General features: G+C 36.9%; 2 protein-coding genes across 2 annotated transcripts in view; one reads left to right on the forward strand and one right to left on the reverse strand.

Annotated features, from left to right (window-relative positions):
* The window catches only part of LOC133650023 (cardiomyopathy-associated protein 5-like), a 32,314-nt gene extending 15,232 nt beyond the window's left edge, over window positions 1-17,082 (forward strand). The window contains exon 5 of the mRNA XM_062046769.1: window positions 16,055-17,082. The gene's annotated coding sequence lies outside the window, so the exon portion shown is untranslated. The remainder of the gene's footprint in view (window positions 1-16,054) is intronic.
* LOC133650022 (glutamate receptor ionotropic, kainate 1-like) overlaps window positions 10,295-24,131 on the reverse strand; it is a 105,085-nt gene continuing 91,248 nt past the window's right edge. Inside the window, exons 15-18 of the mRNA XM_062046768.1 lie at window positions 20,007-20,232; window positions 16,572-16,822; window positions 16,343-16,490; window positions 10,295-10,914 (exon numbers count right to left, since the gene is read on the reverse strand). Of these exons, the coding sequence (XP_061902752.1) occupies window positions 16,365-16,490; window positions 16,572-16,822; window positions 20,007-20,232 (603 nt within the window). The 3' untranslated portion in view covers window positions 10,295-10,914; window positions 16,343-16,364. The remainder of the gene's footprint in view (window positions 10,915-16,342; window positions 16,491-16,571; window positions 16,823-20,006; window positions 20,233-24,131) is intronic.

The raw sequence follows: 24,131 nt of genomic DNA on the forward strand, positions 1-24,131 counted from the left end.
AACCAACCCATTCATATCATTTAGGAATACGCTGCTAGTATCAATACTGTCATAGATTCTTGGTTTTACCGTAATTTCCAGGAAATTCCCATTCAAATGAATGGACATATTCATAGTTCAACAATGCCCTAAATTCTCAAAATGTTGCGCCATTTTAAACCAGATTCCGGCCTTTCAACCGTCCACCCACACTACTCTTCCGATATATTGAACGCAAAAACATGTTTTCCCTTTCCCTAAATTACCGGTTTTCCCATAATTTTCTTCCCATTGACAATGAATGGGCATTATACAATCTACTGCATATCCCACATTTCTCATCCGATTTGAACCCGAGACAATAAAACTACCATTTTCCAAGTAAAAATTGTTTTTTTCCAGGAATTCCCAAAATTTCCGGTTTTCTACAGCCCTATTTGCACCTCTTCCTGGAAAGTTTTCACAGTCCACATTTTTCAACTGTTTTTGATCATTGCACCTTTAAAACATTCCTCGTAGTGGGGACAACAAACGCACCTACCTGTTTTTTGTTCAAATTTCCGTTTTTTTCCGAACTTTCAGGAATTCCGAAATACCCATTCTCGATTCAAACTGAATTTCCAATCTATTCGAGAAATTCCAAAACCAACCCATTCATATCATTTAGGAATACGCTGCTAGTATCAATACTGTCATAGATTCTTGGTTTTACCGTAATTTCCAGGAAATTCCCATTCAAATGAATGGACATATTCATAGTTCAACAATGCCCTAAATTCTCAAAATGTTGCGCCATTTTAAACCAGATTCCGACCTTTCAACATCCGCCCACACTACTCTTCCGATATATTGAACACAAAAACATGTTTTCCCTTTCCCTAAATTACCGGTTTTCCCATAATTTTCTTCCCATTGACAATGAATGGGCATTATACAATCTACTGCATATCCCACTTTTCTCATCCGATTTGAACCCGAGACAATAAAACTACCATTTTCCAAGTAAAAAATTTTTTTTTCCAGGAATTCCCAAAATTTCCGGTTTTCTAAAGCCCTATTTGCACCTCTTCCTGGAAAGTTTTCACAGTGCACATTTTTCAACTGGTTTTGATCATTGCACCTTTAAAACATTCCTCGTAGTGGGGACAACAAATGCACCTATTTGTTTTTTGTTCAAATGTCCGTTATTTTTCCGAAATTCCAGGGATTCCGAAATACCCATTCTCAATTCAAATTGAATTTTAAATCGATTCGAAAAATTCCAAAACCAACCCATTAATATCATTTAGGACAACGCTGCTAGTATCAATACTGTCATAGATTCTTGGTTTTACAGAAATTTCCAGGAAATTCCCATTCAAATAAATGGACATATATTTATAGTTCAACAATGCCCTAAATTCTCAAAATGTTGCGCCATTTTAAACCAGATTTTGACCTTTCAACATCCACCCACACTACTTTTCGATATATTGAACACAAAAACATGTTTTCCCTTTCCCCAAATTACCGGTTTTCCCATAATTTTCTTCCCATTGACAATGAATGGGCATTATACAATCTACTGCATATCCCACTTTTCTCATCCGATTTGAACCCTAGACAATAAAACTACCATTTTCCAAGTAAAAAAAATTTTTTTCCAGGAATTCCCAAAATTTCCGGTATTCTAAACCCCTATTTGCACCTCTTCCTGGAAAGTTTTCACAGTGCACATTTTTCAACTGCTTTTGATCATTTCATCTTTAAAACATTCCTCGTAGTGGGGACAACAAATGCACCTATTTGTTTTTTGTTCAAATGTCCGTTATTTTTCCAAAATTCCAGGAATTCCGAAATACCCATTCTCAATTAAACTGAATTTTAAATTGATTCGAAAAATTCCAAAACCAACCCATTCATATAATTTAGGACAACGGTGCTAGTATCAATACTGTCATAGATTCTTGGTTTTACCGAAATTTCCAGGAAATTCCCATTCAAATAAAAGGACATATATTTATAGTTCAACAATGCCCTAAATTCTCAAAATGTTGCGCCATTTTAAACCCGATTCCGACCTTTCAACATCCACCCACACTACTCTTCCGATATATTGAACACAAAAACATGTTTTCCCTTTCCCAAATTACCGGTTTTCCCATAATTTTCTTCCCATTGACAATGAATGGGCATTATACAATCTACTGCATATCCCACATTTCTCATCCGATTTGAACCCGAGACAATAAAACTACCATTTTCCAAGTAAAAAAAAAAAATTCCAGGAATTCCCAGAATTTCCGGTTTTCTAAACCGCTTTTTGCACCTCTTCCTGGAAAGTTTTCACAGTCCACATTTTTCAACTGTTTTTGTTCAAATTTCCGTTTTTTCCGAAATTCCAGGAATTCCGAAATACCCATTCTCAATTCAAACTGAATTTTCAATCGATTCGAAAAATTCCAAAAGCAACCCATTCATATCATTTAGGTGCTAGTATCAATATTGTCATATAATCTTGATTTTACCGAAATTCCCAAATTTCTAGGAAATTCCCATTCCAATGAATGGAGATATTCATAGTTCAACAATGCCCTAAAGTTAAAAAAAATAATTCCAGGAATTCCCAGTTTTCCAAAGCCCTATTTGCACCTCTTCCTGGAAAGTTTTCACAGTGCACATTTTTCAACTGTTTTTGATGATTCCACTTTCCAAACATTCCTCTTAGTGGGGACAACAAACGCACCAATTTTTTTGCACCAAATGTCCGTTTTTTCCGAAATTCCAGGAATTCCCAAATACCCGTTCTCAATTCCAACTGTTACTACGTCAACATTTTTCAATCGATTAGAAAAATTCCAACATCAACCCATTCATATCATCTAGGACAGTGGTCCCCAACCACCGGGCCGCGGACCGATTGGTACCGGGCCGCACAAGAAAATAAAAAAATAAAAAAATATATTTTTTAATTTTTTTAATTTTTATTTTTTTTATGAAATCAACATAAAAACACAATATATACATTATTTATCAATATAGATCAATACAGTCTGCAGGGATACAGTCCGTAAGCACACATGATTGTATTTATTTATGTAAAAAATAAAAAAATAAATATTTTTTTAAATACCCCCCCCCACCCCCACCGGTCCGTGGGCCACATTGTCAAGGACAAAGGACCACTGATCTAGGACAAACAACTGTGCTATTATTTTTATATTTATTATCAATATTTTCATAGATTATTGGTTTTAACGAAACTCCCAAATTTCCAGGAAATTCCCATTCAAATGAATGGACATATTCATAGTTCAACAATGCCCTAAATTCTCAAAATTGTGCGCCATTTTAGACCCGATTCCGACCTTTCAACCGTCCACCCACACTACTCTTCCCATATACTGAACGCAAAAACATGTTTTCCATTTCCATTTCCATTTCCCGGAATTTTCTCCCCAAAGAATCGTTACCGCCAAGAATCGATTCGAATATTTATCATGCCCGTTCATTGTCAATGGGGAGACAACGAGTGACAGATGTGTAAAACCCACTGCAGCCAGCAGATGGCAGCATTCGCAGATAGTTTTTCATATCTTGCTGCTAAATGAGCTGACCTAAATATCAGGATGATTTTTCCCATTTAATACAAAGCAAGGGTTTAATTGCAATATTGACCACCGGTAAAATTTTCAAGCCATGCTTGAGTGCTGTGAATTCTGCCTAGCAACAAGCCAGCAAGCACATCTCAGCTGTGACGTTCTATGTAGTGAATAATTGAGTTTTTTAATAAGTATTTTGTGTTATTGCTGTAGTTTAGTGCTCGGTTCCAGACGTCTGATGGTGGATGTTTATGCCGAAAACGCCGCATTCAGGCTTTGGTCCAGGTGAGGTCATCCCGCCGGGGCCTGGCCGGCTCAGACATGCTGCCTGCCAAGGTTGACGGGCGTAATCCCTGCCCTCATTCATGGCGGATTAGATCATGCCGGTAGGGAGGCCAGGAAGGGGCATAAATACCAACGCTTCGGTTTTGATCAAGAACGACGGTGCTGGGAAGATTACAGGCAAAAAAAAAACGCTGTTACGGTCAATCCCAGAATTAATCTACATCGCATCAAAAATAAAAAAGTCATTACATGAAGAGATTAAGAGAAGCCGAGGTTAATTCTCTCAGGAAGAACCGCATTTATAAGACGTGTTTATAAGCACGCATTCTTATTCGTGGCGGCCCGCCAAAGCTAAATGTGGAGCGCCGCAAATAGTTCCAGCGCTACACGATCAACAAAACCTCTGAAGCTTCTGTTTCTTCACGCTGTTAACTATCTGTCGGGCCGCACACGCTGGAAACAAGCAGCGAGGGCAGAATGATGAATTTATTGACAGTGCCGTGTGAAAGCCGATGTTTTTACTTTCTCATTACCCTATTTTTTCGGACTATAAAGGCGCACGCCCCGAGATGGGTAGGTTGTGAGTTCAAACCCCGGCCGAGTCATACCAAAGACTATAAAAACGGGACCCCTGCTTGGCACTCAGCATCAAGGGTTGGAATTGGGGGCTAAATCACCAAAAATGATTCCCGGGCGCGGCCACCGCTGCTGCTCACTGCTCCCCTCACCTTCCAGGGGGGGATCAAGGGTGATGGGGCAAATGCAGAGAATAATTTTCACTTAAAATCCTTTCATTTTCTCAAAACCCGACAGTGCGCCCAATGTACGGAATCATTCCGGTTGTGCTTACCGACCTCGAAGCCATTTTATCTGGTGCATGGTGTAATGATAAGTGTGAGCGGTAGATGGCAGCCACACATAAGAGATACATGTCGACTGCAATATGACCCAATACCTCCCTGCTTGGCACGCAGCATCAAGGGTTGGAATTGGGGTTTAAAATCACCAAAATGATTCCCGAGCACGGCCACCGCTGCTGCTCACTGCTCCCCTCACCTTGCAGGGGGTGGAGCAAGGGGTTGGGTCAAATGCAGAGGACAAATTTCACCACACCTGGTGTGTGTGTGACTATCAGTGGTACTTGAACCTTAACTTAACATAAAATCCTTTCGTTTTCTCAAAACCCGACAGTGCACCTAATGTACGGAATCATTCCGGTTGTGCTTACCGACCTCGAAGCAACTTTATTTGGTGCACGGTGTAATGATAAGTGTGAGCGGTAGATGGCAGCCACACATAAGAGATACGTGTAGACTGCAATATGATTTAAGTAAACAACACCAGAACTTCAGACGTTTCATTGAAAATATAGAACATTACACACGGCGCTCAAGAATCTGTCAAAATGTTTGAGTACGACTTTAAAGCCGCACCACACCCTGGGTTGTCGGCGCACTACGGCTACCGTAGTCAAAGATACAAGTATTATTATGGTGTGTGTATAAGGACGGCAAAATGGCACCCATTAGCAGACATATTAGCTGGTGTTTTGTTTCACAATATTGCGCAAAAGCAACTTTTCTTACCTTCTGGTGTGTATTTGAGATCTGCATAAGTACTGAAAATGTGCGCACATGTAGTCCGTGCCGATACCGTAGTCGATAAGCTTCTTTTTCTCTATCTTCTCGTTATGTGACATTCGTCCTCCACTTTTGCCATTTCTAACATAAAGTAGTGTAAAGTTCTTACTTATATCTGTCAGTAGACTCGCCATGAAAGCGCTAAAACGTACCGGTGTAGTGAGTTTACATTATTCACCCAAGGAACTTTAGTTATCAGAGAGTTCCGCCCGGGCGGTTTTTCCACGGGACACGTTGTTGTTTCCGGATGAGGAGATCTTGCTCCGTTGTCGATTGAAGTAAAGTTTGAATGTCATTAAAACACTTAGCGCCGTCTTTGCACGCTACACCCCCACAACAAAGATGGCGGGGAGAAGACGCCGTCGAAGGTGAGCCACGTAAATGAGACCGCCCACAAAACGGCGCTTCCGGAAGCGACTGTCAGAAAGCGACTTGAAGATGATCCGTAAAACATCATCTATGCTTGACAATTTGTCCCACGGACCGGTTGGGGGGGGTGTATTTAAAAAAAAAAAAAAAAACTTTTTTTTTTTTTTTTTTTAAATACAATCGTGTGCTTACGGACTGTATCCCTGCAGACTGTATTGACCTATATTGATATAAATGTATATATTGTGTTTTTTATGTTGATTTCATTAAAAAAAAAAAAAAAAAATTTTTTTTTTTTTTTTTTTATAAAATACAATCATGTGTGCTTACGGACTGTATCCCTGCAGACTGTATTGACCTATATTGATATAAATGTATATATTGTGTTTTTTATGTTGATTTCATTTAAAAAAAAAAAAATTATTATTTTTTTTTTTTAAATTCTTGTGCGGCCCCGTACCAGTCGGTCCGCGGACCGGTACCGGGCCGCGGCCCGGTGGTTGGGGACCACTGATCTATGCAACATTTTGACCAAAGAACCACCATTACATGTTATGTAGACCACAAGGAAGTATTTTACATTTAGAAAAAAAAATCATAATAATATGACTCCTTTAATGCGCCTTATAATCTGGTGCGCCTTTTGTATGAAAAAAAAATAGTGTCAGAATAATAGTATCCAAGTTATCACAGACAGACTGCGTTTACACATTAAGCAAAATTGCTTACCTTTAGATGCGCGCATGCAACTCTGTCTGCCTTGAGATACCGGGAGTCCTGATATCGACCTGCAGCGTTCTAGACCAGTGGTCCCCAACCACCGGTCCGTGGACCGATTGGTACCGGGCCGCGGCCGCACAAGAAATTCTTTTTTTATTTATTTATTTATTTTATTTTTTTATTTTTTTTATTTTTTATTAAATCAACATAAAAACACAATATATACATTATATATCAATATAAATCAATACAGTCTGCAGGGATACAGTCCATAAGCACACATTATTGTATTTCTTAATGACAAAAAAAGAAAATAATTTTTTTTTTTTTTTTTTTTTTACATCGACGATAAAGTTCGCAACTTTTGGTCGCTGATAAAAAAGCCTTGCCTGTAGCGGAAGTAGCGTGACGTCACAGGTTGTGGAGCGCCTCACATCTGCACATTGTTTACAATCATGGCCACCAGCAGAAGTAGCGTGACGTCGCAGGTTGTGGAGCGCCTCACATCTGCACATCGTTTACAATCATAGCCACCAGCAGCGAGAGCGATTCGGGACCGAGAAAGCGACGATTACCCCATTAATTTGAGCCAGGATGAAAGATTTGTGGATGAGGAACGTGAGAGTGAAGGATTAGAGGGCAGTGTAATGCAACACCCCGATTTCAACTGTTCTACCATCCACACACTCCACTCACCTTGGACAATGAAGTTTTAAAAAAATCCAGGAATTCCCAGAATTCCCGGTTTTCTACAGCCCTATTTGCACCTCTTCCTGGAAAGTTTTCACAGTCCACATTTTTCAACTGTTTTTGATCATTGCACCTTTAAAACATTCCTCGTAGTGGGGACAACAAACGCACCTACCTGTTTTTTGGTTCAAATTTCCGTTTTTTCCCCAACTTCCAGGAATTCCGAAATACCCATTCTCGATTCAAACTGAATTTTCAATCGATTCGAAAAAAATTCCAAAACCAACCCATTCATATAATTTAGGACAATAGTGCTAGTATCAATATTGTCATAGATTATTGGTTTTACAGGAATTCACAAATTTCCAGGAAATTCCCATTCATATGAATGGACATATTCATGGTTCAACGATGCCAAAAATTCTCAAAATTTTAGATTATATATCAATATAAATCAATACAGCCTGCAGGGATACAGTCCGTAAGCACACATGATTGTATTTATTTATGACAAAAAAAGAAAATAATTTTTATTTTTATTTACTTTTTTACAAATTTTCAAGCGTTGACTGGTCCGCAACTACAAAAAGGTTGGGTACCACTGTTCTAAACCATCCTGTTCGTGACGCCAATTTTATGTGGTGGAAGGTCCAAATCTTAAGCAGGAACAAAAGTGAATTTAGTACAAACGTTTTATTTACCCATAATCAAATGGTACAAGGTTGGATTGAATTGCCATGATTACAGACAGTTTTCTCCGGAGAAAAAGAAAGAGCTCCCTTGAGCAGGGACAAAAAGGGAAGAGCTTGAATCATGCATAGACTTGGTCTACTTGGTTACTTATGTGTTTCCCTCGTGTGTCAAGGTCCAGTTGTTTTGGACCTGTTTGTTCTGCAACATCCTTGAATCCCTTAGCCATAACAAATAATCAAAACATCTTGTTCAATGTCAGGACGACCATAGGCTCAACTTTTACACACATATGCTCTTTTAAATGGTACACAATAGAAAAAGGTGAAAAGGTCAGAAATTCCACTACAGTTTCAACGAGTTCCCGGCGAGCAGACAAAAGCTGTCTTTGATCTTACCAAACAAAAGGCTTGCAAAACTCCACTGTGTGGGATGGGAAGCGACATGAAGGTGTCGGTTTCCTTGATGTATCGTAATCCACAGGAAGATTTTGTCTTGACCCGAGATAAGCAGGACCTGGCGCCTTTGCAACGGCTGTTTATGACCCCCTTCCTTTAGAAACAGCTGTTGCCATGTAATCAGGGAAAGTCCAAATAAAAGAGGAGGCGTACAATCTTTCGTCAGAGCGTGGAACCTTGTCCAAGGGTCCAGGTCTACGTGTTTCTCCTCATTGAGCCAAATTTAATTCTGTCTCTGTTTGATTCCTTGCTTCTTTGTCTGTTTAATAGATGTCATCGGTGTTTGAACCTGACAAATAGACCCGCTCATCAGCAGTGTGCCTTATAATCCGGTGCGCCCTATGGTCCGGGAAATACGGTAAGTAAAGGAATATAACCCGCGGAGGCCTTTTCCGACGAAACATCCACATTTCGATGTCCCGGCCCCTGAGCCTTTAGACTCTTGAACCTGTGGCCCTCTTCATGATGTAGTTGAACATCCCTGACCTTTTGTATCCTAATGAGACCTTTATATCAAGCTTTATACCACCTCGAACGTAACAAGGTGGCGGATCAACTTTCAAGCCAAAACAACAACGACAAGCCCAACTGTCCTGTATGCGCTGCTTCCCCAACATCCACGCACACAGAAGTCCCTTTGTTTCCTCGGCGCATTGATTTCCGTTTCCATAGCAACGCATTTCTGACTCCCTGCAACAAATGTGTTGCTAATTCCGGAAACAAACGCGAGTGAACTTTGCCACACTTGGTAATAGAATAACAAGGACGACTATTTTTGGACAATTCACAACTTTTATCTTTTTCGAAGCTGAATATACTGAGGATGAACTGAGGAGGAAGGGTGAGACGTTGGAGCGGACGGGAAGCCGACAGAGTGAGGAGAAAGTGACACAAAGCTGCAAAATAACCTACTCAGTGGCCTAGTGGTTAGAGTAGGTAGTGAGTTCAAACCCCGGCCGAGTCATACCAAAGACTATAAAAATGGGACCCATTACCTCCCTGCTTGGCACTCAGCATCAAGGGGGGTTAAATCACCAAAAATTATTCCTGGGCGCGGCACCGCTGCTGCCCACTGCTCCCCTCACCTCCCAGGGGGTGAACAAAGGGATGGGTCAAATGCAGAGGACAGATTTCACCACACCTAGTGTGTGTGTGACAATCATTGGTACTTTAACTTAACTTAAGGTGTGTTTCTGCAAGTACAATGGGTTCTACGTAGAGAGTGACTGTGAGAAGTCAGAAGTCTTTCAGAGGGATCCAGCAGCAAGTTGATTAGATATCGATTGGCGAGGCGTCCTACCTGGAGGTGTGCAGAAGAAGAAGGTGTTCACGCTCAGACGGGAGACACGGTTGAAGCGTCATGACCGGGCCTAAGCAATGGAAACACAATTTATTAACGTACAATACAAACTCAACGGTACCGTGTCGTGGAAACTTACTTCCTGTCGGGGTCCGGTCTTCATGTCAACACATGTGCTTACACACATAAAAATCAGGCGGGTTTTCAAATTGTTTTTGTGAGGGGGCGTGGCCTGCGGACCTGCAGCGAGGCGGGGCTCCGAGATCGGCGACAGGTGAGTAGATGGCCCACCTGGGCGCGTCTACCTGATCACCTGACACTCTATAAAAGGGCAGCAGCCGGGAAGGCAGAGGGTGGAGAAGTTGGAGTGGTTGATGGACGAGAGAAAACCCGAGCACGAGCCCGAGTGAGATCAATCAATCAATCAATCAATGTTTATTTATATAGCCCTAAATCACAAGTGTCTCAAAGGACTGTACAAGCCACAACGACATCCTCGGTACAGAGCCCACATACGGGCAAGGAAAAACTCACCCCAGTGGGACGTCGGTGAATGACTATGAGAAACCTTGGAGAGGACCGCAAATGTGGGTAACCCCCCCGCCCCTCTAGGGAAGACCGAAAGCAATGGATGTGGAGTGGGTCTGACATAATATTGTGAAAGTCCAGTCCACAGTGGATCCAACACATCAGCGAGAGTCCAGTCCACAGCGGGGCCAGCAGGAAACCATCCCGAGCGGAGACGGGTCAGCAGCTCGAGACGGAAACGGAGACAGAGACGAGAGGCGATTGCTGAAAAGCAGAGCGATATGTTTATTGCAAAATAAAGCAAATCACAAAACCGTCAAGCCTGTCATGTCCGTCCTTGGTGGTCCTAAGAACCCGGAGGTGCAAGACCTCCACAGTTGTACTGTAACGGTCAATGACGTTGCCACAATCAGCGGACTTTGAAAGTGAAACTAAACGAAGTAAAGACTATCACACAAACAGGAGACAAAACACGTAAGATGGACACACGAGCGTTCTAAGAGTGTACACTGGCGGTTTTGTTTGGGTTCAGTCCCGCCTCACGATGCGTCGGAGTCCTGCGTGCCTTCGCCACAGACGCAAGATGGCCGCGCGGCGGCGGCGCTGACGTGCCTGCGCCTCAGACCTTGGGGGACGACGTCCGTGTCCTCCGCCGGAGCCGAGAAAGACGCACGCTGGAAGACACGAGCAGAGGTTTGGGGTCAAGTCCGCAGCAATGGTCACATGACCGCATTGGTGGACCCCTCATCAATAGTGGTCTTTAAAGGCCTACTGAAAGCCACTACTAGCGACCACGCAGTCTGATAGTTTATATATCAATGATGACATCTTAACATTGCAACACATGCCAATACGGCCGGGTTAACTTATAAAGTGACTTTTTACATTTCCCGCTAAACTTCCGCTTGAAAACGTCTTTGCATGATGACGTATGCACGTGACGTCAATAGTTAAACGGAAGTATTCGGACACCATTGAATCCAATACAAAATAGCTCTGTTTTCATCTCATAATTCCACAGTATTCTAAACATCTGTGTTGGTGAATCTTTTGCAATTTGTTTAATGAACAATGGAGACGGCAAAGAAGAAAGCTGTAGGTGGGATCGGTGTATTAGCGGCTGGCTGCAGCAACACAACCAGGAGGACTTTGACTTGGATGGCTGATGCGCTATCCGACGCTAGCCGCCGACCGCACGGATGATCGGGTGAAGTCCTTCGTCCTTCCGCCGATCGCTGGAATGCAGGTGAGCACGGGTGTTGATGAGCAGATGAGGGCTGGCTGGCGTAGGTGGAGCGCTAATGTTTTTATCATAGTTCAGTTAGCTTCAATGGCATCGTTAGCAACAGCATTGTTAAGCTTCGCCAGGCTGGAAAGCATTAACCGTGTAGTTACATGTCCATGGTTTAATAGTATTGTTGATCTTCTGTCTATCCTTCCAGTCAGGGGTTTATTTCTTCTGTTTCTATCTGCATTTAAGCACGATGCTATCACGTTAGCTCCGTAGCTACAGAGCTTCGCCGAGATAAAAGTCACTGTGAATGTCCATTTCGCGTTCTCGACTCTCATTTTCAAGAGGATATAGTATCCCAGGTGGTTTGAAATACAAATCCGTGATCCACAATAGAAAAAGGAGAAAGTGTGGAATCCAATGAGCCAGCTTGTACCTAAGTTACGGTCAGAGCGAAAAAAGATGCGTCCTGCACTGCACTCTAGTCCTTCACGCTCACGTTCCTCATCCACGAATCTTTCATCCTGGCTTAAATTGACGGGGTAATCGTCGCTTTCTCGGTCCGAATCGCTCTCGCTGCTGGTGTAAACAATGGGGAAGTGTGAGGAGCCTTTGAACTTGTGACGTCACGCTACTTCCGGTATCACTTCCGGTATAGACAAGGCTTTTTTTTATCAGCGAGCAAAAGTTGCGAACTTTATCGTCGATGTTCTCTATTAAATCCTTTCAGCAAAAATATGGCAATATCGCGAAATGATCAAGTATGACACATAGAATGGATCTGCTATCCCCGTTTAAATAAAGAAGGAAGTGTTGAGGATAATAGCGGTTGAGTTGATTCAGCTAAAAAAACGGTTTGATGTTACTAAGTTATCATTAAATGAAAGGAAAACTAAATGTATGGTGTTTAGTGGTGCAAGGACACATTGTGAAGCAAAATTAAAATTAAATGGAGTGGAAATTGATAAGAGTATATGAAACTAAATTCTTGGGAATAATAATTGATCATACATTATGTTGGAACCCGCATCCATTGCTATTCTTTATCAAGTAAGACATGTCTGCATATGTTATATTATTCTTGAATTTTTCCATATTTAACATATTGTGTTGACGTTTGGGGAAATGCTTGTAAAACAAACATAGACGCAATAATTAAACTTCAAAAAAGGGTCATTAGAGTAATACACAAAGCGTGCTACTATGAACATACCAATCCATTATTTATAAGTTCTAATGTGCTAACATTTTCAGTGTCATAACGGGGTTTTTCGCAGCTTACTGCGAGGTTTGTTCTCCCGGGATGCAAGCGGACTATTCCGGACGAGGCTTGCAGGTAGGAACATATTCTTTAATCTAACTACAAAATAACGGGCAACTCTCTAACTGTGGCACGAAATAAACAAGACTTACGTGGAGGGTTGCGTGACAATAGCGTGAAGCAAACAACTAGCATGAACCATAGCATAGCAAGAAACAAACAACTAACATGAACTATGGCATGGAACAACTATGAAACTGTGGCATAACTAGCATAACTATAGAATCAGACCTGAAACGAGCAATGACGCCAGGCCGACTGACTGGAAAAGGCGGTTTAAATAGTCTCTTGATTAGAGCCAGGTGAGCGTCCGAACACCAGCGGCAGGTGCAAATCATATGCCACCATGGCAACCAAAACAAACAAGAGTGCACAAAAAACAGGAACTGATTGAGTTAAACTAACAGAACATAACGAAAACATGATCCGGAGCACGGATCATGACATTCAGATATTGTGTTTTTAAAAACAATGGAAATGATGTTTGGAGTAAAGAACAACAGCATTCTTAGGTTAGAAAACTATCATTTACGGGGATATTGATTTTTGAAATAGGTAAATTAAGAAGGAATATAAAATTTTTTGTTGTGTTACAGTGCAGATGTTCTCCAGAAATGTGTTTGTCATTCTTTTTCGGTGTGGGTTCAAAGTGTGGCGCATATTTGTAACGTAACAGTGTTAAAGTTGTTTTTGTACGACTACCGTCAGTGTAAGCTGTGTGGCTGTTGAACAAGTATGCCTTGCTGGCACTTACGTGAGCAAGCAAAAGCTGCCCCCCCCCCCCCCCTCCCTACACACACACGTGTAAAGCGACTTTGGGTATTTAGAAAAGCGCTATATAAATCCCAGGTATTATTATTATTATTATTATTATTATTATTATTATTATTATTATTAAAGGTTGCCGACCCCTGGGATAGGCAAATATAAGCTTTTTCGGGCATTCTTTTTATTTTATTTTTGTGCATAAATGTGTATGATTGTTAAATATGTCCAATCTGTACTGTTAAACTGCTCACACGCAATGGTTGATGGTTGATTATATGACCCAAATAAACTTTTTTCATTCATTCATTCATAGTCAGGAAGTAGTCGTCGCTCTTAAAGGGCAACTGCAATTTTTGTGGAATTTTTCCTATACCTTTTGCAATGATTATGTAAGACAATAACATTTTGAGGCATTTTTAATTCATCAAATACGGCAAGTGGTGGCAAACAATGCCGATAAGCGGAGTACACTATTGCGCCAATAAAGCCCCATTTACATGTCATGACCTGATTACTAACCAAGTACCAGCGATATCGTTATTGTAAGCGCTAACTTATGTTGATCGTTTGTATTCCTTGTTTAGCACTTAGCAATGCTGCTACTTGATGGTGCCTGCTTATGACTTACTTTTTAAAACGTGTAGACCATCCTTCTTATATTCAGGCTCAAAAACATACGTTTCTGGATCGTCGTTTGTCCCAAAGTAGTCTTGGTTGTTGCTCATTAAGTTGGCCATGATTAGTAGTGTTGTTGTTGTTGTTGTTGAAGGGAGAAGTGAACATTGTCAAAATAATATGCCACCGTATGCTTAAAATGACAAGAATATGTAAATATTGCACGTTATTACGGGTGTTACATTACATATGTACTTACAGCATGCATATAAAAGTTTTCTTATAAAATTGGGACTTTTGTCGGGTAAAATTACGACTCTTTTCATAAAATTGCCAAAAAATTTTGGCTTTCCTTGTAAAATTGCGACTGTTATTGAGTAAAATTCCAACTTTTATCATAATATCGCACGAATGGACTGTTTTAAGTCTCGTCTTACGACCCACTTTTGTTCTTTGGCTTTCAACACTACGTGAGTTGTGTGGTCCTCTGTGTTTTTTAAATTTTGATGTCTATTTATTGTTTTAATTGGTTTTACCTAGGGATGTCCGATAATGGCTTTTTGCCGATATCCGATATTCCGATATTGTCCAACTCTTTTAATTACAGATACCGATATCAACCGATACCGATATCAACCGATATATGCAGTCGTGGAATTAACACATTATTATGTCTAATTTGGACAACCAGGTATGGTGAAGATAAGGTACTTTTAAAAAAAAAAATTATAAAATAAAATAAGATAAATAAATTAAAAACATTTTCTTGAATAAAAAAGAAAGTAAAACAATATAAAAACAGTTACATAGAAACTAGTAATGAATGAAAATGAGTAACATTATCTGTTAAAGGTTAGTACTATTAGTGGAGCAGCAGCACGCACAATCATGTGTGCTTACGGACTGTATCCCTTGCAGACTGTATTGATATATATTGATATATAATGTAGGAAGCAGAATATTGATAACAGAAAGAAATGGGGGGAGGGAGGTTTTTTGGGTTGGTGCACTAATTGTAAGTGTATGTTGTGTTCTTATGTTGTTTTAATAAAAAATAAAATTTAAAAAAACGATACCGGTAATAAAAAAAACGATACCGATAATTTCCGATATTACATTTTAAAGCATTTATCGACCGATAATATCGGCCTGCCAATATTATCGGCAGGCCGACATCTCTAATTTTCATTAATTACTAGTTTACGGACTGTATCCCTTGCAGACTGTATTGATATATATTGATATATAATGTAGGAAGCAGAATATTAATAACAGAAAGAAACAACCCTTTTGGGTTGGTGCATTAATTGTAAGTGTATCTTGTGTTTTTTATGTTGATTTAATAAAAAATAAATAAATAAATAAAATAAACCGATACCGATAATAAAAAAAACGATACCGATAATTTACGATATTACATTTTAACACATTTATCGGCCGATAATATCGGCCTGCCGATCATCATCATCAACATCCCTAGTTTTACCCTTTAAAATCGTTTATAATCATATTTATTTTTATATTGGTTTTGTATTTATTTTTTATTTTTTTGGTTTTTATTCAGTCATTGGTGGAGCTAAGGATAATATTTGAATATTGTTGTGCAGCACTTTGGAAACATTTCTGTTGTGTAAATGTGCGACACAAATAAAGTGGATCGGATTGGATTGAATTTTCAGTTTTCCTTGTCAAAATTTCGACTTGCGCAGATTAAAACGACGACTTTTATTATGACACTGACAAAATTCTACGTTTTCCCTGTGAAATTGTGACCTTTTTTCCTGTGAGATTCCAACACATTTTTCACAACAAGCTTTTTTATATTTGCATAGTTTGAATATATTATTAATGTTGTAAATACACTTCTTTATATATCTAGAAAGGCTGGTCCTAAAGAGGGAGGCATTATTCGGAGGGTCTCAAGAAGGTAAGAAATACACAAATGTGTGTGTGTGTGTGTGTGTGTGTGTGTGTGTGTGTGTGTGTGTGTGTGTGTGTGTGTGTGTGTGTGTGTGTGTGTGTGTGTGTGTGTGTGTGTGTGTGTGTCTGTGTGTGTCTGTGTGTGTGTGTGTGTGTCCAAGGAAAGCAGGGTGAAAGGTCAACAGGATCAGGTCCAAAGGGAGTTTGGGGGGGAAAAGATCAGAAGACCTGCTTAGGTTGGACAAACCTATCATCTACAGTTGCCATGGTTACTCAGTGTCATCGCCGAGCAGCCTGCCGCTCTCCAGGTCAGTGGACAAGGAAGTGCCCGAGGAGGAGGCGGAGCCGCGCCGCTGAAACTGTCTGGACTGCACCCCGTAAAAGAAACAAAAGGCCTGGCAGCATGCAGAGACACAAACAAAGGAGGAGAAAGACGCGGTTAATGCCGCCACTTCCTGTCGACGCGCCCGCCTCACCTCCTCGATGTCGGCGTTCCGGCGAGCTTTGTAGATGAACTCGCCGATGGCCACGAACACGGAGAGGACCAGGCCGGCGGCCAGCACGATGAAGATGCCGCCGATGTTCTCCACGCCCAAAGCGTTGGCCTCCTTGTTGTCCTCCTCCGGGCAACCGTTGCCTCGCCACCACTTCTCCTTCATCATGTGCAGCTTACCCTCCTCCTGGAGCTGCAGGATGGCGATGGTCACCTTGTCCCGGTACGGAGAACCTGGACCACATGAGCGGGAGGTCACGCCTTGGGACTAGGGATGGGTGCCGAATCCGGACGTCACGCCCCGGTTTCAATTTTCAACGCCCACCAAGAAACGCTTTTCCCGGAACTGCGCTAGCTTGATGCTAATATACAATGGCTTTCCCCATAGACATGCTACTGATTAGCATCCCTGGGGGATCCATATCACAGAATGATAAAAAACTAATAAAAGAAATTCAAGCAGCAAAATATAAATAAAATAAATACAAATTTTGTATATACAGTATATATATATATATATATATATATATATATATATATATATATATATATATATATATATATATATATATATATATATATATATATATATATATATATATATATGTATATATATATATATATATATATATATATATATATATATATATATATATATATAAAAATAAAAAAATAAAAATTCTCCACAAATCCAACAAAGATAGACGTTACACGCCCGGTTTCAATTTTCAATGCCGTCCAAGAAACACTTTTCCGAAACTGCGCTAGCTTGATGCTAATATACATTGGGTTTCCCATAGACATGCTACTGGTTAGCATTAGCGATTTTACATGGCGATTTCAACACCTCCAAATTTGTTGACAAAAACTACAACTAATCATTAGTAATGTTTTATGTTTTATTTCAGACCCAGGGGGATCCATATCGCAGAAGAAAAACATACTAAAACGATAAAAAAACAAATAAAATAAATTCAAGCTGCAAAATATAAATAAAATTTAAAAAAATATTATATATATATAAAATATAAATACAATTTAAAAAAATATTATATATATATATATATATATATATATATATAAATAAAAAAATAAATAAAAAAATTCTCCACAAATCCAACAAAGATAGACGTTACACGCCCGGTTTCAAATTTCAATGCTAACCAAGAAACGCTTTTCCGAATCCGCGCTAGCTTGATACTAATATACATTGGCTTTCCCATAGACAGGCTACTGATTAGCATTAGCGATTTTACATGGCGATTTCAACACCTCCAAATTTGTTGACAAAAACTACAACTAATCATTAGTAATTTTTATGTTTTATTTCAGACCCAGGGGGATCCATATCACAGAAGAAAAACATACTACAACGATAAAAAACTAATAAAATAAATTCAAGCTGCAAAATATAAATACAATTTAAAAAAATATTATATATATATATATATATATATATATATATATATATATATATATATATATAAAACTAAAAAAATAAAAATTCTCCACAAATCCAACAAAGATAGACGTTACACGCCCGGTTTCAATTTTCAATGCTAACCAAGAAACGCTTTTCCGAATTCGCGCTAGCTTGATACTAATATACATTGGCTTTCCCATAGACATGCTACTGGTTAGCATTAGCGATTTTACATGGCGATTTCAACACCCCCAAATTTGTTGACAAAAACTACAACTAATCATTAGTCATTTTTTATTTTTTATTTCAGACCCAGGGGGATCCATATCGCAGAAGAAAAACATACTACCATGATAAAAAACAAAATAAAATAAATTCAAGCAGCAAAATATAAATAAAATAAATAAAAATGTTGTGTGTGTATATATATATATATATATATATATATATATATATATATATATATATAACTAAAAAAAAACACTCCACAAATCCAACAAAGATAGACGTTACACGCCCGGTTTCAATTTTCAATGCCGTCCAAGAAACACTTTTCCGAAACTGCGCTAGCTTGATGCTAATATACATTGGCTTTCCCATAGACATGCTACTGGTTAGCATTAGCGATTTTACATGGCGATTTCAACACCTCCAAATTTGTTGACAAAAACTACAACTAATAATTAGTCATTTTTTATTTTTTATTTCAGACCCAGGGGGATTCACATCGCAGAAGAAAAACATACTACAACGATAAAAAACAAAATAAAATAAATTCAAGCAGCAAAATATAAATAAAATAAATAAAAAATTTGTATATATATATATATATATATATATATATATATATATATATATATATATATATATATATATATATATAACTAAAAAAAAAAAACACTCCACAAATCCAACAAAGATAGACGTTACACGCCCGGTTTAAATTTTCAATGCCGACCAAGAAACACTTTTCTGAAACCGCGCTAGCTTGATGCTAATATACATTGGGTTTCCCATAGACATGCTACTGATTAGCATTAGCGATTTTACATGGCGATTTCAACACCTCCAAATTTGTTGACAAAAACTACGACTAATCATTAGTAATGTTTTATTTCAGACCCAGGGGGATCCATATCACAGAAGAAAAACATACTAAAACGATAAAAAACTAATAAAACAAATTCAAGCTGCAAAATATAAATACAATTTAAAAAAATATTATATATATATATATAAAACTAAAAAAATAAAAATTCTCCACAAATCCAACAAAGATAGACGTTACACGCCCGGTTTCAATTTTCAATGCTAACCAAGAAACGCTTTTCCGAATCCGCGCTAGCTTGATGCTAATATACATTGGCTTTCCCATAGACAGGCTACTGATTAGCATTAGCGATTTCACATGGCGATTTCAACACCTTCAAATTTGCTGATAAAAACTACGACTAGGATGGACGTCACAATCAAATAACTGGTGTGTCATAAGTACAATACTTAGAGTATGTACGTTTTGTAGGGCGCAACACAAGACTGAACTAAATAGCCAACACAACATAAACGGTACACCACCACCATCTAACGTCTTGGATTTGAAACCGCAATTGCAACTTGTCGTCGCACAGTCCTTCTCAAATAGCGAGGGTGACGGTTCGATGCCGGGGCGGGGGACACGGTGGAGGCGTGCTTGTTTTTCCGTACTAGAATACGGCGAAGCGTACGTAGCGCTCGGCGTAACTGAAGAAGGCGAGGAAAGACCGGTGTGTTTTCTTTACACTTAATAAGAATGCAATGCTATGCAGAGGTGTACTTATGACAATTTTATAGACAATGATGCTATTTATCACTGAAAATGGCACCAAAATTGGTGCCATATCGGCTCAAATGTGGACCCATCCCTACTTTGGACGCAGGTTTTTGTCAATAATTGACTCAATCGGTCCGTAGTTGTCCCTGAAAAGACTTTTGAAGAACTGTTGTCACTTCTCTCACCTATTGGCGTCCCCACGCCGTAGCCCTTGGAGTCGATGAGTCCTCCGATCTGCGTGAGGTTACAGTTCCTCTGGCTGATGTACTCGATGCTGGTGGACTCCATCAGCATGGCGTAGTCGGTGGTGAGCACGCGGGTGATGCCCTCCCGGTTGTTCTTGACCAGGGCCGTGGTCTTCCTGCTGCTCATGAAGGCCCACATCTTCTCGTAGGTGGAGATCTTGGATTTCTGCCACACACATAAAAATATGAGTGTGCGTGTGTGTGTGTGTGTGTGTGTGTGTGTGTGTGTGTGTGTGTGTGTGTGTGTGTGTGTGTGTGTGTGTGTGCGTGCGTGTGTGCACTTGTCTCACCGTCCTTGTGTGGACATACACTTGATAAACCACCCTTTCTGTGAGGATCTTTTGACTTGTGAGGACATTTGCCTGGTCCTCACAACTACAGAAGTCAAATATTTTTTTTAATTTGTGTGTTTTGCATTCTGAAGTGAGGTTGCAACTAGGGATGTCCGATAAATGTTTTAAAATTTAATTATTGGTATCGTTTTTTTTTATTATCAGTATCGTTTTTTTATTTTTTTATTTTTTTATTAAATCAACATAAAAAACACAAGATACACTTACGATTAGTGCACCAACCCAAAAAAAATATTATCGGTATCGTTTTTTTTTTTGTTTTTTTTTTAATTTTTTTTATTAAATCATCATAAAAAAACACAAGATACACTTACGATTAGTGCACCAACCCAAAAAAAATATTATCGGTATCGTTTTTTGTTTTTTTAATTTTTTTAAATTTTTTTAAATCAACATAAAAAACACAAGATACACTTACGATTAGTGCACCAACCCAAAAAAAATATTATCGGTATGGTTTTTTTTTTGGTTTTTTTAATTTTTTAATTAAATCAACATAAAAAACACAAGATACACTTACGATTAGTGCACCAACCCAAAAAAAATATTATCGGTATCGTTTTTTTAAAAAAAAATTAAATTTTTTTATTAAATCAACATAAAAAACACAAGATACACTTACGATTAGTGCACCAACCCAAAAAAAATATTATCGGTATCGTTTTTTAAAAATTTTTAAAATTTTTTTAATTAAATCAACATAAAAAAACACAAGATACACTTACGATTAGTGCACCAACCCAAAAAAAATATTATCGGTATGGTTTTTTTTTTGTTTTTTTAAAAAAAAAATTTATTAAATCATCATAAAAAAACACAAGATACACTTACGATTAGTGCACCAACCCAAAAAAAATATTATCGGTATCGTTTTTTGTTTTTTTTATTTTTTTAAATTTTTTTAAATCAACATAAAAAACACAAGATACACTTACGATTAGTGCACCAACCCAAAAAAAATATTATCGGTATGGTTTTTTTTAAAATTATTTTTTAAATTGTTTTTATTAAATCAACATAAAAAAACACAAGATACACTTACGATTAGTGCACCAACCCAAAAAAAATATTATCGGTATCGTTTTTTTTTTTTAATTTTTTTTAGTTTTTTTTTTAAATCAACATAAAAAACACAAGATACACTTACGATTAGTGCACCAACCCAAAAAAAATATTATCGGTATCGTTTTTTTTTTTTTTAATTTAATTTTTTAATTAAATCAACATAAAAAACACAATATACACTTACGATTAGTGCACCAACCCAAAAAAAATATTATCGGTATCGTTTTTTGTTTTTTTAATTTTTTAAAATTTTTTTAAATCAACATAAAAAACACAAGATACACTTACGATTAGTGCACCAACCCAAAAAAAATATTATCGGTATGGTTTTTTTTTTGGTTTTTTTAATTTTTTAATTAAATCAACATAAAAAACACAAGATACACTTACGATTAGTGCACCAACCCAAAAAAAATATTATCGGTATCGTTTTTTTAAAATAAATTTAAATTTTTTTATTAAATCAACATAAAAAACACAAGATACACTTACGATTAGTGCACCAACCCAAAAAAAATATTATCGGTATCGTTTTTTAAAATTTTTTAAATTTTTTTTAATTAAATCAACATAAAAAAACACAAGATACACTTACGATTAGTGCACCAACCCAAAAAAAATATTATCGGTATGGTTTTTTTTTTGTTTTTTTTAAAAAAAAATTTATTAAATCATCATAAAAAAACACAAGATACACTTACGATTAGTGCACCAACCCAAAAAAAATATTATCGGTATCGTTTTTTGTTTTTTTTATTTTTTTAAATTTTTTTAAATCAACATAAAAAACACAAGATACACTTACGATTAGTGCACCAACCCAAAAAAAATATTATCGGTATGGTTTTTTTTAAAATTATTTTTTAAATTGTTTTTATTAAATCAACATAAAAAAACACAAGATACACTTACGATTAGTGCACCAACCCAAAAAAAATATTATCGGTATCGTTTTTTTTTTTTAATTTTTTTTAGTTTTTTTTTTAAATCAACATAAAAAACACAAGATACACTTACGATTAGTGCACCAACCCAAAAAAAATATTATCGGTATCGTTTTTTTTTTTTTAAATTTAATTTTTTAATTAAATCAACATAAAAAACACAATATACACTTACGATTAGTGCACCAACCCAAAAAAAATATTATCGGTATCGTTTTTTGTTTTTTTAATTTTTTTAAATTTTTTTAAATCAACATAAAAAACACAAGATACACTTACGATTAGTGCACCAACCCAAAAAAAATATTATCGGTATGGTTTTTTTTTTGGTTTTTTTAATTTTTTAATTAAATCAACATAAAAAACACAAGATACACTTACGATTAGTGCACCAACCCAAAAAAAATATTATCGGTATCGTTTTTTTAAAAAAAATTTAAATTTTTTTATTAAATCAACATAAAAAACACAAGATACACTTACGATTAGTGCACCAACCCAAAAAAAATATTATCGGTATCGTTTTTTAAAAATTTTTAAATTTTTTTTAATTAAATCAACATAAAAAAACACAAGATACACTTACGATTAGTGCACCAACCCAAAAAAAATATTATCGGTATGGTTTTTTTTTTTTTTTTTTTTTTTAAAATTTATTAAATCATCATAAAAAAACACAAGATACACTTACGATTAGTGCACCAACCCAAAAAAAATATTATCGGTATCGTTTTTTGTTTTTTTTATTTTTTTAAATTTTTTTAAATCAACATAAAAAACACAAGATACACTTACGATTAGTGCACCAACCCAAAAAAAATATTATCGGTATGGTTTTTTTTTAAATTATTTTTTAAATTGTTTTTATTAAATCAACATAAAAAAACACAAGATACACTTACGATTAGTGCACCAACCCAAAAAAAATATTATCGGTATCGTTTTTTTTTTAAAATTTTTTTTAGTTTTTTTTTAAAATCAACATAAAAAACACAAGATACACTTACGATTAGTGCACCAACCCAAAAAAAATATTATCGGTATCGTTTTTTTTTTTTTTAATTTAATTTTTTAATTAAATCAACATAAAAAACACAATATACACTTACGATTAGTGCACCAACCCAAAAAAAATATTATCGGTATCGTTTTTTGTTTTTTTAATTTTTTTAAATTTTTTTAAATCAACATAAAAAACACAAGATACACTTACGATTAGTGCACCAACCCAAAAAAAATATTATCGGTATGGTTTTTTTTTTTTTTTTTTTAATTTTTTAATTAAATCAACATAAAAAACACAAGATACACTTACGATTAGTGCACCAACCCAAAAAAAATATTATCGGTATCGTTTTTTTAAAAAAAATTTAAATTTTTTTATTAAATCAACATAAAAAACACAAGATACACTTACGATTAGTGCACCAACCCAAAAAAAATATTATCGGTATCGTTTTTTAAAATTTTTTAAAATTTTTTTAATTAAATCAACATAAAAAAACACAAGATACACTTACGATTAGTGCACCAACCCAAAAAAAATATTATCGGTATGGTTTTTTTTTTGTTTTTTTTAAAAAAATTTTTATTAAATCATCATAAAAAAACACAAGATACACTTACGATTAGTGCACCAACCCAAAAAAAATATTATCGGTATCGTTTTTTGTTTTTTTTATTTTTTTAAATTTTTTTAAATC

Source organism: Entelurus aequoreus, linkage group LG05 (genome assembly GCF_033978785.1).
Source record: "Entelurus aequoreus isolate RoL-2023_Sb linkage group LG05, RoL_Eaeq_v1.1, whole genome shotgun sequence".
NCBI classification, from domain to species: Eukaryota; Metazoa; Chordata; class Actinopteri; order Syngnathiformes; family Syngnathidae; genus Entelurus; species Entelurus aequoreus.